The sequence below is a fragment of the Oryctolagus cuniculus genome, chromosome 10, assembly GCF_051225735.1.
Source record: "Oryctolagus cuniculus isolate XC-2025 breed Fujian yellow rabbit chromosome 10, ASM5122573v1, whole genome shotgun sequence".
Classification (NCBI taxonomy): Eukaryota; Metazoa; Chordata; class Mammalia; order Lagomorpha; family Leporidae; genus Oryctolagus; species Oryctolagus cuniculus.
The window spans coordinates 79,085,580-79,100,404 of NC_142876.1; the positions used below are offsets into that span (position 1 = coordinate 79,085,580).

Genomic DNA, 14,825 nt, shown 5'->3' on the forward strand with positions numbered 1-14,825 from the left:
TAGAGGTCAGTTGGGACCTGCGAGGTGGTGAGCAGGCAGGCAGCTTTTTTTTTTTTTTTTAAGGTTTATTTATTTATTTGAGTTACACAGAGAGAGGAGAGGCAGAGAGAGAGAGAGAGAGAGAGAGAGAGGTCTTCCACTGGTTCACTCCCCATTTGGCCGCAATGGCTGGCTGGAGCTGTGCCGATCCGAAGCCAGGAGCCAGGAGCTTCTTCTGCTCTCCAATGCAGGTGCAAGGGCCATCTTCTACTGCTTTCCCAGGCCATAGTAGAGAGCTGGATCGGAAGTGGAGCAGCCAGGACTCGAACCAGCGCCCATATTGGATGCCGGCGCTTCAGGCCATCGCATTAACCCACTGCGCCACAGTGCCGGCCCCAGGCAGGCAGCTTTGATTCCCACGGTGTGGTACCTGGACCAGTAGCACCTGCATCCTGCTGGAAGTTCTCAGCTCCCCCAGGTCCTTTGCCCTTGGGCCTCCTGAAATTGGAAGGAGGGAGCCAGCCATCTGTTTCGTATGAAGCCCCTTGGAGACGCTGGTGCCCGCTCAAGATTGAGGACCACTGCTGAGTGTCTGCTGGGGACCAAGCAGATGATGTCATTTGCTCAGATGGCCCTGGTGAGCATGCTCGGAAGGGCCCCTCCGCAGCAGCCCGCCTGACAGTCTGCAGACCCCGAGCCTGCCTTCCTGGGCCAGGCATTCTGCCGCAGAAGTGGAAAAATGGCTCACGTTGAGGCGGAGGGGGCCCATCCTCTGTGCAGCTCATTCCTTTCATTTTCGAGTTCTTCTCAGCCACACAGGGCAGTTCCAGGGCAGGCAACACTTTTGGAGGCTGCTTTTGAAAAATAGATGCAAATACTGCCTGTGCTGTTGTTGTTTTCCCGGTGCCTGGCAGTGTTTGGTAAACAACTTGATTGCTAGGTCCTGGCCTCAGGGAACCACAGCTGCTCTTTCCAGCTCCCTGCAGACTTTTGTACCGAGCAGGGATTGCTTCAGGGAAAAATAAACAGGGGAGAACAAAACAAGAAAACATCGCTGTTGTGTTATTGCTGCCTCTACCTGTTTTCCCAGAGCTGTTTTGCAACCACAGGCCCTGGGCTTTTGGTTCCGTTGCTTACAAAACAAAGCAGGCCCCTGTGGCACCCAGACTTCTTTCTCCCGTGGCCAGACTGTGGCATTTGGAGCGGCTACAGGCCTTGGAAGGCCTTGGAAAGGACTTAGTAGCCACTGCCAGAATGTATGCATTTTTAAATATGTAAATTGAAAAAAGGAGAAAGGCTAATTCTTTCTAATGACCCCCAAGATGGTAATCTGGCTTTTCAGATCTCTAGGAAAACAGATTGAATATGGCACAATTAATGTTTGAGCACTTCTAGGCTTTTCTCTCAGATATTTTAATGGGCTTTTAATTTATTGCAGTTCCTGATTAGCAGGCTTGAGGCAGGGCTACTGCTGGCCTTCTGGGCCAAGGGGTTCTTGGGGCTATAGTGCAGTAGAAAAGAACAAAGGTTTGCCCGGGTTCTCTGCCAGATCTTCTCGGCGCTGGGCCCCCAGGGGCCTCATGGAATTCCTGGTCCTGAAGGGGTCTCCTCCTCAGGTCCTCGCCTGAGTGACCTGGGATCCTGGGTAGAGATGCACGTGTGAGGGCTCTGAAGACCTCCCAGCTATGGAGGGCAGGATTCTGCAGGAGGAGCTGGTGCCCAACTGGCACACTCAAGCGTGCAGTCCCAGCCTGGATGAGTGACGCTGCTCAGAGCGAGCAAGTGAGCTGGGGCAGGACGCCAGGGACGGTGCTTTTTAAAATTTCGAGACCTGTACTTTGTTTTGTTGTGTTTATGCATTTGTTTTCCATTTACTCACAAATTCTCTGTTACTTTGGCCCTGCCTCCCCAACTCTCTTAAATCAGAGAACTTTCTCTCTGAAATCATTTTCTTTGGGTCTGAAATAAATCTTTAGGAACACCCTTATTGAGAGGTGATAAACTTTTGGGGGGGGGTCTGGAAAGCTCTTATTTCACCCTCAATTTTGCAAGATAGTGTTTCTGGGTATACTATTTTTTTTAGGTAGACAGTTTCTGCCTCTGGGCTGTATTCTGGATAATTTATTTGGATGTCAGTCTTCTCATATGTTTCTTTACTTCAGTTGCTGGATTTTTCATTTCTAAAGCTCAGAGCAGTTAAATATTTCCGTTAGTTACAGAACTCCATGAAGGTGGAATTGGGTCTTGCATCTGTGGCTGCAAACCAAAATACTCCACAAACCACAGTGTTGGTTCTTCCCTGGTTTTTGGATGCACCTGATTATTCGAATGTACTGGAAGCCAAGCAAGGCAGCACTAATGATCCTGCTGTCAGGGCATTGTTTGGCCAGCTGATGTCTTAGCCAGACTCCCAAACAGAATGGAAATTGAGTTCCTGCATGACATCTCCCAGCTCTCTATCCTCACTGGCTTTTTTTTTTTTCTTTAAATTTATTTGAGAGGCAGGGACAGAGCATGCACGAGAGTGCGCACTCCTCCAAGCCTCTGGTTCACTCCCCAGATGCCTTCTTCAGTGGCTGGGGGCTGGGCTGAGACCAAAGCTGGGAGCCTGGAACCCTATCCAGCTCTCCCACGGAGGTGGCAGGGACCCAACTGCTTGAGCCGTCACTGCTACCTAGGATCTTCTGTGGGACCTCACAGCCAGAACTCACTTCCCAGCAAGGCTGAGTCACAAAGGTTCTGTCACAAGATAGCCACTCAACGTTTTTGAATTACTGCACCGGCTGGAAAAAAATGTAGGATTCTCACGGGTGTAAGCTTTGTAGAATCAGGCTACTAAAACTCTGTGTGTGTCAGTTTTTTATCTGCATATTGAGCTTATAATAGTAGTATCCACCGGGAACTTTGTTGTAAGAATATAATTAAATGAAATAACTTGTAAAGTACCTAAAACAATATCTATCACAAAATAGTGAGATTTTAATAAATGGCAATCACATTTTTACAAGATGCTGAAGAATTCTTTCGATTATTGATTCCATTTGTTGACTCAAAAGAATTTGTATGAGCTGCCTGGTATGTGCCAGGCATATTTCTGAAGTACTTTAGAATACTGTGATGGACAAAACAGTTCCGTTCTTTCATAGAGCTTATAACCTTGAGGGGAAGACAGGTGAATAGATGAAAAGTTCAGATTATAACTTAAACAAAACACAGATTATAACAAAATGGAATAAGCACATGGGATGATACAGTTGAGGGTAAGTGGGGCCCTAGCTTAAGTAGATGGGCAAGTTCTTAAAGGGGCTTATGTCTCTAAGACCCAAGGATAAGAAGCCACTAAGGAGTAGGCTCACAGGTTCTCGGTAGCTGGAATAGCAAAGGGGCTAACCCTGAGCCTGGACAAGCCCTGGCTTACTTGAAATAGAAAGGAGGGCGCTGCATCTGCATTGCCTGTAGTGAGTGAGTGGGTTGGTGGTTGGAGGTTCGCGTCAGAGTGACAGAATTACGTGCGCCTCTTCCCGTTTGCACTCAAACATCGACTCAACAGCTTTGGGAGCCTCTCGGAGCCTTGGGAATGCTGCTTGTGGACCTGGAGAATGGGGCTTTGTCATTTGTGCTCGAAGTGCAGTCCGTGATGGACAGTGTCACCATCCCCTGGCAGCTTGTCGCAAATACGGAATCTCAGGCCCCCTTCTGTCCTACTGCATCAGTGTCTCTGGGGTAGGCCCAGGAATCTGTGTTTGGAAAAGCTCTGCACGTGGTGCCCAGGCACATTAAAGTTTGAGAAGCATTGTTGTTGGATGCATTTGGACAGGTTATCCTCACGAGTTAAAACTGTGGCCCCTGCAGAGGAACGGAAGCCGGCTGTGGGGCGCCAAGGGGTGCCATCAGCCGCTGGGGGTGCCAGCTCGCCAGAGTTGGGTACTGGTATCCAGGTGAGACTTCCTCCAGGCACTTGGACAGTTCTGGGCCACAACACATCTTTTTCAAACAAATGTTTATTTACTTACTTGAGAAGCAGAGAAAGACAGACAGATCTCTCATTCACTGGTTCATTCCCCAAATGCCCACAGAAGCCAGGGCTGGGCCAGACTGAAACCTGGAGTTAGGAATTTAATCCAGGTCCCCCAGGGTCTAGGTCAGTAGGAGCTGAAATTGGGAGCAGAGCTGGGACTTGACAGGCATTTGAAACACAGGTGTCATAACTACTAGAACCAACACCTACCCTCACAACACATCTTGGATGGTAGTTGGCATGAGAGTGATTTGTGATAAAAATCCCTTCTTACACAAGAAGCTTGAAAGAAAATTCAATAGTCTAGGTTATGTAGAAGGCATATGGTTTCTCAAAAGACAGAGGAACTTCAAGGCAGAAGGGACTTGGCCTTGTACATGAAGAGCCTGGAATCCCGAGATGTTCATTGCATGGCTGATTGACCACGATGTGGAGTCCAGGGTTCAGGCCTCTTAGTCTTGAATCCTGGTGACTCCACCGGATATTCAATGTTGAGGCAAGTATCTCTTTGAGTGTTTCTCCTTGTGTCATTCACAACCATTTGTAGAATAACAGAATTATTTTGGAGAAAAAAAATAAATAATGATGGTTACCTCTTTCATTAGTTGTGTTCATCATCATCATCAATATTTTAAAATAGTTTTAATATAATTATTTAATATTTTCATCTGCTACAGAAGATCATTACTTCCTAGGAGTGTGCATATGTCTAAGTAAGATTGGAGTTAAGGGACCAGTGTTGTGGCGTAGCTGGTAAAGCTGCCACCTGTGATGCTGGCATCCCATATGGGCTCCAGTTCATGTCCTGGTGGCTCCACTTCTGATCCAACTCCCTACTAATGCACCTGGGAAAGCAGCAGCAGATGACCCCAGTGCTGTTTGAAACTGGGAAGAAGCTCCTGGCTCCTGGCTCAGCCCAGCCCCAGTCTCTGCAGCCGTTTGAGGAGTGAACCAGCAGAGAGAAGACCTTTCTGTCTTTCACGGTCTCTTTGTAACTCTGCCTTTCAAACAAATAAATAAAAAAAGGTTTGAGTTAAAACAGCTTGATGTTAACCTGAACACTTTCTAACAGGGCATAGTGTTTTTGTCATGCTAAAGTATTTAAAAAACTTGCTGCAAAGTCCATAAGAAATACAGAGCCTTTCCAGCGTAGAAGGTGAAGCAGTTGACAAGTGCATCTTTCAAAACACCGTTTCCGGTTTGTATCCGACAGCCTTGGGCTCGAGGCATCGGTATACCCTCGGCAGAGTGGTGATTTCCCCCACCTCCAGCGTGTGTGTGTGCCTTGCTGTTTTCAAGTGTAAGGAAGTGGTGGTTTTAGAAGTTACGTCTTAGTTATGTGTAAAAAATATTTTTGTGTTGTAGTGTCCCAGGAGCTTTGGCTGCCAATTCCAGTTTCCCAGCGCCGCGTTTCGGCAGTGGCGAGGGCTTCGGTCCCTTCCCTGATCTGCTGTCAACCATGAGTGGACGGTTGTGATGCCTGCTAGCTGGAAGGGTGAGTGCGTGTTTGTGACTATTCACCTTATTACTCACAAGACAAAAAGACCCGCAGGGCAGCTGCCCACTAAGAATGAGAGGTTCTCGTTTTGGAAGAAGAGACAAATTCTGCCATTGTTTTCCAGTGAGATCTACCTAGGTAATTCCTACAACAAGCTAAGGATGTACCAATGGCAGAGTGGGCTCAGGAGGGCCTTTGTGATTTGCTTATTTGTTTTGAACGGAGTCCGAGGCGTGGGCTATTGAAATTAGCACCACATGCACAACTGGATGAGTCCCAACTTTTGGTCCCATTACAACTTAGTGATCACATGAACTGCTGGAAGACCATAATTATTCCATCTTTGGGGAAATTTAAATCTGATTCGTGCAGTGAGTGAGTCCCATCCTGAGCTTTCCACGTGATAGTGCTCTTGAGAAAGCATTGGATACTTGGGGTTCTCAAAGAACTTCTGGGCATTTTTTAAAATCATAGTTTATTCATTGAATTTGTAGGGGTGGGCTAGCGGGAACTTGATATTTTTCTGTTCCGTGAGTTTTCCACGTTGGCTAGCATCCATCATTTTCCCCAGAAGTTGATGGTTTCCTTGTGGTAAAGCACAGTTGTGATTTGCCATTATCAGAGAGGATAATTGGTGGAGGCCATATGTTTTGGGTGAACACTGACAGCACTCAATAGTAGCTCTGTCATAGGATGAGGTCAATTTTATGAGGAATTATTTGGTTTCAGGTTTTGTATTGACTGGCATTTAGTGGTCAGAGGCATTGTTAGAAACTCACCTTGTTTGTCTTGGTAGAGTTGTGTTTGAAACAGATTTTATTTAACAGAGAGAAGTGTAGGGGGAAAACCCACTATTTTAGAATTTGAGAAACCTAATAGTTGCCTGATGTGTGAGAGATCACTCTGTCTCTTCTACGATTTCCTATGTTTACAACAAAGCAAGCAGGTTAGAGGAGCCCTGGAAATTGTCTGTTAAATCTCCTCCATCTACACATGGGACAGCTGAAGTCCATGTAATATCACCGGGGTGTCTTGAGTCCCTGAGTTTGGTCAGGAATGGATGCTAGTTATTTGTTCCCCAGTTAAGGCTCCTTTGCCCTTATCTCAGTTACATAGAGAGGTTAGCACAGCCCGTTGAGCTTAGTAAACCTCCTCTGGTAAGTGTCTGTTGACACATTGTTATACATTTAGCTATTTGGGCCAGATTTTCAAGGATTTTGTAGCCAGAGGTCATTTTGAAAAAAATTCCTCTGATTTTATAGATTTTTTTAAAGGCTTTATTGAAGCAACTGGCCCAAATATTAGAGACCAGATTATTCTCAGACAGCCTGTTGGCTTGTTTCTTGCCCGACTACTGGTGCTTTGCTTTCTATTTTCCTGAAGCCAGAGACAGAGAGAGAGAAAAAAAAAATTAAGTCTTCTATCTCCTTCACCCTTGTTACACTTTCAATACATTAGGTTGGATAGTAAAGAAATGGCTAAGGAAGTTGTGGAATTCGAGGGCGTTAGAGATCTTGGATCATTTTAATGGGTGGCCTTAGGCAAGCCCTCGGGTTCTCTGAGTTCTTCAGTTCTGCACAGTTCTGCAGCTGTGATAGACTTTCGTGAGCGCCTGTACGGTAGTGAGCCGGTGGCATATGTTTAGGAAAGCTTTGGAGGATCCAGGTAGAGTTAAGAGCAAAGTCTAAGGTCTGAGATACACGTGAGAACGCATACAGGGGTCCTGGGAATCAGCAGGTTCAGGTCTTAGGTTACCTGTCATCTCTGTCTTCAGCATTGAGAGTCTAACTCAACCTCACTAGCATAAAATTGATGTATGAAATTAACAAAACCACATGAATGGAATTATTGAGGATGAGGCTCATTTTATTCATTAATTTCAGTTGGGTAAGTCCCACTATCTGAAAAGTCAATCTGAAGAACTGTAATGAAAACGATCTCTTGTTGGAAAAAAACTGTATTGTTAGATTCAGTTGAATACTTTTTCTTTCTAAATGTGGAAGTGGTTTGTAACTTATTAGATGGTAATAAACTTCCTTTCGTTGTATTCTCAGTAGGAAGTAGAGGTATGCCAGCCCCCGTATCTGGAGCATGTGTTCTGACTTTTACCCTCCTCCCAGTTCCCCTCAAGGCACACTTCCAAGGTGTGCCCTAGGACTGCTTCTCACCCTCCATGATGCCGTAGCCTGTTCTTCCATGCATTGTGCATCTGATAGTTAGCGCCTCCATCGTCAAAAATTTATTCACAGTCCTATGCCTCTGAGAACTTTAGAGTTTATTGAGTGACCAGAAGAAACACCAGTTAATCATGACAGCTGATAATCTGATGCATTTGGGCTCAAAATAAACTCTTGGTTCTGAGTGAAACATTGATTTCTTGGTTAAGTGTTCTCGCGGTGGACTAGGTGAGAGCCACAGGTTTAGGCAGCAAGGACAACAGATTCCCTCACTCAAATGCAAGAAAATGAAACTATGAGAGACATGGCACACACACATAGATCCTGGTGGCAAAGTGTTTAAGGTCAAGCAGTAGGTATAGTCCTTGATTTATTGGTGATAGCTGTGCTGGTATCGTACATTAATTTAGGAGGCAGGAACAGAAAGAAGGCCTGCACAATTTGGGGCCCTTGGAGTGGGGTTCTTTAATGCCACTGAGTACCAGGAGGGCATCGCAATGGACTCCTGTTTCATGAGACTGAAGCTGTACCCTAGAGCTATCTCATGCACATCCCGGACCCCAGGAGTGAGCAGTGGCGGAGCCTGCTGCAGGTTTAACAGGCAGCTGGCCGCGGGGTTATTAATAAATGGGATGAGAGAAGTCTGCATTTGCACCGAGTTAGAAGAGTTGAGGAGACAGAGTGAAAATGCCGGCTGGTTTGTCAGCCTCTGCTGTGGCATCGCACTGCACTGTCCCTTCCAAGGCGTTCTTGCTCGTGGATGGGGTGTGAGAGTGTGAGCGTCACGTGATGTGCTTCCATCTTATTTGCCCACTGTTGTTTTCCCTTATTCGCCTGTAGTTCCTATTTTGATCTCTCTCATGATCAAGTTCCTAGTGTTCGACTTCCCAAGAGGAGGTAAAAACACGGGAAATTGCATCCTTCTCACTCCTGACTTGGTGAGGGGCTGCTGTGTGACCAGGAGTGCCTTGCACTTCTACATAAAACTGGAAGACATGGATTTTTTTTTTTTTTTTTTTTGTCATTGGTTTTGGGGTGGGGTGGTGGCTTTGTAGCTTCCGGGAGAAGGTGGGTGCAGCTGGCAGGTGCTTTGGGACAGGAAAGCCGGCTGGTGGGCCCCTCTGCGCTGCAGCCTGTCAGTGGCGAAGCTACTTTGTTGTGCTTAAATTTCCAGTCCCTGAAATTTTGACTCTGAAAAGTAATTTTAACAATTTAATAAACTATATAATAGGTTTTATAAGCCGGAGCGAATGATCTTAAGTATTTTGGTCTCTTTCATAACACAATGAACCTAATATTGGTAAAAAATACAGATCTTCGCTCGTGCCATAAAGAGAGGCTAGATTTAATAAGCTGTTATGAGTGCTGGCAGCTGCCTATCAGATTGTATAACGTGGGCCCCAGCGTGTGGAGACAGTGTCAACTTACATTTTATCTCTGAAGTATTTTCGAGGCGTTTATTTGGCCTTTCTCCCCAGTCCCTAACCTAATACAAGTAATGTAATTGGCTGAATATTTTCCACAAGGCTAATTGGCTCGGGGCCAGTGGTGGAAACCATTGTCTGGCTTGATGAAGATCAGAAATTAACGTGACATTCACATGAAGGTAATGGAATCGGTTGGGAAGGTAGTAATTCAGAGTGGTGAGAGGAAGTCCATCCTTTCCTGCCCATCAGCGGCCGTGCTGGTTCTGGAAGGTGGTGGAAGAGCTGCCACCCTCCTCACGAGCCCCCTGCTTCCTCCGAGCATGGCCAGCCCGTCACTGCCCTCCCCCGCCCCCCATGTCAAATGCACTTTTAAATTCTTCAGACAGGACTGTAAGACAAACTAATGAATTATTCCGTTTGTCAATTAAAAAAGAAAATCCACCAACTACTATTGTAAGATTAAATTCCAATTAGAAGATTGCATTTAATTCAGAAGCTATAACATTGTTTTAATGAATTCTGTTGGAGGTGGCAGTTTATGTGAGATAAATTTATATGGTGCAGGTAGATATAAATTCATTGGATAATGTTAAACATGTTACTTCATATATATTAGCTGCGAAATTTATTTCTTCTCTAGTTATATCCCCGAGGAGGGAGAGTCAGAGGGAAAAACATATCTTCAAAGAAAGAACCCTTTCTGTCCTGTCACATACTTGCTCTAAAACAGCCTTTTCTCACTTTTATTTTAAAAAATCTGCTAAATTTCTGCATTAGCTGAATTTATGATTCTTGGTGTATGCTATTTATAAAATTGAATATAGGTTTTATGATATAGGAAATTAGTTTAGGATTGAGAATATGATCCAAGTTTGTAATAAAGGTAATCTGCATTTATATTACAGATATTTCCCATTCCTCTCTAAACCCCTTATGGGATTATATACACATTTTTCTGGACATACGGATTCACTGTAGAGTAAATGCTTAATGTACCGGACAGACTTTTGTTCATGTAACAAGTACACAAAACATTGAACCTTTTGCCTAAACCAAGGGAGGCCAACACTCTTGACACACTACCTTTGTCCATTACTGTGCCTCAGGCAGACATCATTAATTGATCATATCCTCTTGGAATGTGGATGTAGTCTTAGAATTCTTTCACCTAAGTTCTTTCAGGAAAGCCTACACATTCACGATTTGTACAAGTAGAAGTAACGTCAGATGAGGCAAATGGCTGCTGAGCAGTCTGTGTCCTCTTGTGCCCAGCGCTAATGTAGCGCACAGTGGACAGGTAGCCTGTTTGCTATGTGCGTGCAAGACTCTTACCCACAAACAGTTTTGGCAGTGATGGGCTTGTGTAGTGATTACATTTTTGACACATGCATGTGCCGAATTTGTCTGATTCACTACATAGTTTATTTTCTGCCCTTCGTCTGGTTTTGGTATGGTGTGTGTGAAACATTATAGTTTTACAGTTTCTTTTATTTTTTAAGTTCTGTAACTTTGGAAGGGACAAAAAAGGGACTGTGCTTGTCCCCTTCACACATGTGCATCAAGTGAGGCTTCCTCGCATAGCAAGGAAGTGTGGTGTGAAAAACAGACCCCAACTTTCACTCTCTGAGTGCAGGTTGTTTTTTTTTTTTTTTTTTCTCAGAGGGAGGGGCACAGATGTGTGCCAGGTGCTGACGTGGGCAGGGCAAGTTCCTTGCAATCCCTTTTTGCATGTTAATCTTGGTGTTTATCAATACGCCGAAGCAAGATGTACTAGGGAAGGAAGGCACTTAGCTATTCCGTTTCACAGGATATCTTCCGTGATGTAAAATTCTAGGAACTTAGACTAGATTGCAAGAAGTTGTTGAAGATACTCGGTCTTCTCCTAACTTGGTTCGAGTAAAGACAGAGGCCAAGAAATGGAGATTTCCAGTCAGTGTATGTGTGAGCTGTTGAGAATTGCCATCATTTAAATTCCGTCTTGAAGCAGAACGAGCGATTAGCACATTTAATTAATGTACATTTTAATTTCACATCCCCGTGGTGTTTATTATTTGTCCTGGTCCTGGCAGCCTGAGTTTTGGAAAACAATTGGAGGTGAACGTGTGGGTTGTTGGCCTCTTAGTCCCTATCCCTAGGATGCTGCGATTGACCTTGTTCAAGAATGACCAGATGGGTCGGCCCTGGTCGTGGCCTGTTTAGGTGGTGGCTCTCAGGTTTGCCTCAGCATGGCCTTCTGTGTGGCTGCAAACAGTTGATTGATACAGGTTCATGAGAGAGGAGATGGAATCTTTTTATTTTTTTTTTTATCTTCCTAAGTCCTTTTAATAAAATTTTAACAAACGGTCATGGGCGGCCCTTCACAGGGCAATCGCTGGGCCAGTCCCTGGTTTGGCGATCACAGAGCTGTCTCGTTAAATTCTGACAGCGACTCTGTGTTCCGGGGGTTACTGTTCTGGGTTCCTTGTTGAAAAGACAGAAACTCAGTGCTTAAGTCACATGCTCAGGACCACAGAGCAAGAAGCAGAAGCAGAATGTACCCCAAGTTGGGCCAGCTTCAAAGTCTTCGACTTAACCACAAGGGCATCCTACCTCCTCGTCGTTGTCTTTTGAGTTGATACCATGTTTAGTTTTGTTCTGTTTTGTTTTTTTTTCCCCTAAAGATTTATTGTATTTATTTGAAAGGCAGAGTGATAGGGAGAGAGAAAAAGAAAGAGATCGTCTATCCACTGGTTCCCTCCCCAAATGGCCACAACAGCTGGGGATCAGCCAGGCCAAAGCCTGGAGCAGGAGCCAGGAGCCAAGAACTCCATCCAGGTCTCCCACCTGGGTAGTAGGGACCATCACCTGCTGCTTCCTAGGCTCATTAGCAGGGAGCTTGGTGGTAAGTGGAGCCAGGACTTGAACCGGCACTCCACCATGGGAATGCTGGTGTTGCAACAGGTGGCTTCACTATAGCCCTGGCTGCAGAGTATGTGGTCCTTTAAGGGCTCATCACGTGATGCCGGCAGGGCCGGGGTTGTAGTTTCTACTCATCTTGTCGAAAGAGATGGAATCCAGCTCTCTGAAAGCAGGCTTTATCTAGAGACAAGACGTTTACAGAGTCAGTGATACAGTCAGCGTCCCCCCCAGATCTTCCTCACCTGCTGGCCTCTTCCTCCCGTCTGAACGCCTCCCCAGAGTTGTGACGTCGGGCTCGGCAGTGCGTGCTTTCTTCAGTTCCCTTCTGAAACGCAGCCGCTCTGGCCGCTGGCAGCTCCCGGAGTCCCTCACCCCCGAGCAGGTGACCTGATCTCAGGACTTCTCTCTCCCAGTTTTTAAAAGTCGCATATTAAATTACTTTAGGAGGAAGCGACACGTCATTTGATATTTCCTTTGCAAATAGAAGGAAAGAAAAAGTGGGGCAGAGCCTTGATACTTGGAGAATCTGTGTAGTGGGTTTAAGTGTGCTCCTTGTACTCTACACTCTACCTTTTAATATTTTTGACCTCTTGTATCATGAAAAAGGTGCTTGCAGGTGTGTGTATGTGGGGGTGAGATAAGGGCCCCATCTAGCTTTCTGTCCAGTCTCTGGCTTAACACATCAGTCACAGGGTAGGACTGGCTCTGTATCCCTGTCCTTGTCCCCACACCAGCCAGCCCTGAGCTGCTGGGGTGGTGCAATTGAGCGGTACTGAGGGTGGGGAGAAGCTCCCCTCCTTAGGCCAGGAGTGGAAGTGGAAGGAAGGCTGAGGACACGGAGCAGATAGCTTCGCCTGACAGCAGAACATTCCCTGACCAACCCGTAGGATGATGGGAGTTTGGGAGCTTGTCACAGGCAAGCCTGTGTGATGTGGCAGGGGCTGTCATGTATGTGCCCTAACTTTGCTCAGGGCTCCTCCCCTGGGCGGTGTTTGCCGGGGAGCAGAGAAGACTTGAACCCAAGCCAGTGTGATTTTCTTCTCCTCTCCTGCCAAGGCTCTGATCCCAGGACTGCCTGGGCAAGCGTGTGAAAGCCAGGTTCCCAGGCCCCCAGCCTGCGTAGGGAGAGCTTGAGCTCTGATGCTTGAGCGGATAACTTCATCTCCTGGCTCCAGGTCCATTCACGGTGAAACCTCGGCTGCGCGTCATCTCTCTCCAAGTCTCCCTCTCCTCCTCCGCCGAGCAGGGGCATGGAGAGCGGGGCTGGCTGTGAAAAGTCCTGCAGGCGGCACGTGGCACCTTGCAAGGCACCAGACCAGACACATGCTCCGCGCATCTGCCTTTCAGCCTTGTGCAGACGTCTGTACACACCTCCACGTGACCGAGAAGACTCAGGCTGCAACGGCGAATGCTGCAGGTGGCACTATGTGGTGGATCAGACTTAAACCTTATCCTTGTATAGTGGAGAAGCATGTCTTTTGTCATAAAAACATTTTAAAAATCAGTATTAGGTTTTATCCATGGATGTTTGAAAAGGAATTCTGTCTTCAGCGTGTACGAAAGTTGACAAGTGTAAATATGCAGTTAGACAGTTTCGAGAAACGTGTATTATTTACTGATCAATGTAGTGTCTCCTTTGGAGCCATTACACTCAGTCATTTCCTGTCAATCTCGCCACACTGTTATAATCAGACTATGGATATGCATATTAAAATATAAGAAAGTTATTGTGCATGTGGAATGGCAACTGCTTTTTAATTGTTAATAATGTTGCTGCTTTAAAAAGGTATCAGGATAGTTTACCCTTATGATGGTGAGCAGTCTGCAGCACTGCATGAGAAATCAGGGGAGCCACAACCTGGGCTGGCAGAAGCAGAGGCCTGGCTGGCACCAGTCGCTGGGTGTCGATGCTTCCAGTCAGTGCTCAGTTACCAAAATAGAGCTTTTTACCTGGCTCTGGTGCCGAGTACCTGGGGGCTACCTACCGATACCCTTTTTTTTTCGACTACTGAGTTTTTGGGAAAACTTTTGTAATTTAAAAAAAGAGAGGCAGGCACTTGACAAAGTGGTGAAGATGCTGCTTCTAGGCCCAAATCCTGTGCTGGACTGACTGGACTTCCGACTCCAGCTTCTTGCTGGTGCATATCCTGGGGATGACTCAAGTCATTGGGTTTCTTTTTATTAAGATTTATTTATTTATTTGAGAGGTAGTTACAGAGAGAGGGAGAGACAGAGAGAGAAAGTTCTTCCACCCACTGGGTCTACCCTAAATGACTGCAACAGCCGGAGCTGAGCTGATCTGAAGCCAGAAGCCAGGAGCTTCTTCCAGGTCCCCCATGTGGGTGCCCGGGCCCAAGCGCCTGGGCCATCCTCTACTGCTTTCCCAGGCCAACAGCAGAGAGCTGGATCAGAAGTACAACAGCTGGGACATGCACCAGCGCCCATATGGGGTGCTGGCGTCACAGGTGGAGGCTTAGCCCACTACACCACAGTGCTGGCCCCGAGAAGCTGGGTCCTAACACCTGTGGACTGGGTTCCCGGCTCCCGGCTTCAGCCTGATCCAATCCCAGCCATTGTTGCGGGTGTTTGGGGAGTGAACCAGCACATGGGAAATTTCTCTCTGTCTCTCTGAATCCCTCTTTGTACCTTTCAAAATAAATAAATAAATATTTTTTTTAGAGTTTGTGTATGTCTGAGTATTATAACTTCTCTGTCTGTATCTGAGCCCAGCAAAGCTTTTCTGTAAAGAAGCTAATAGCAAATATTTTAGGCTTTGTGAGCTGCCTGGTCCCCTGCGTCGTGTTAATGCGCCGTGCAGAACGCATGGC

At 46.2% G+C, this 14,825-nt stretch overlaps 1 protein-coding gene across 1 annotated transcript in view; it reads left to right on the top strand.

The window, feature by feature from the left end:
- The window catches only part of LOC149124302 (uncharacterized), a 165,250-nt gene that overhangs the window by 97,946 nt on the left and 52,479 nt on the right, over nucleotides 1–14,825 (top strand). The window contains exon 4 of the mRNA XM_089304919.1: nucleotides 5,363–5,492. Coding sequence (XP_089161045.1) covers nucleotides 5,363–5,443 — 81 coding nt within the window. The 3' untranslated portion in view covers nucleotides 5,444–5,492. The remainder of the gene's footprint in view (nucleotides 1–5,362; nucleotides 5,493–14,825) is intronic.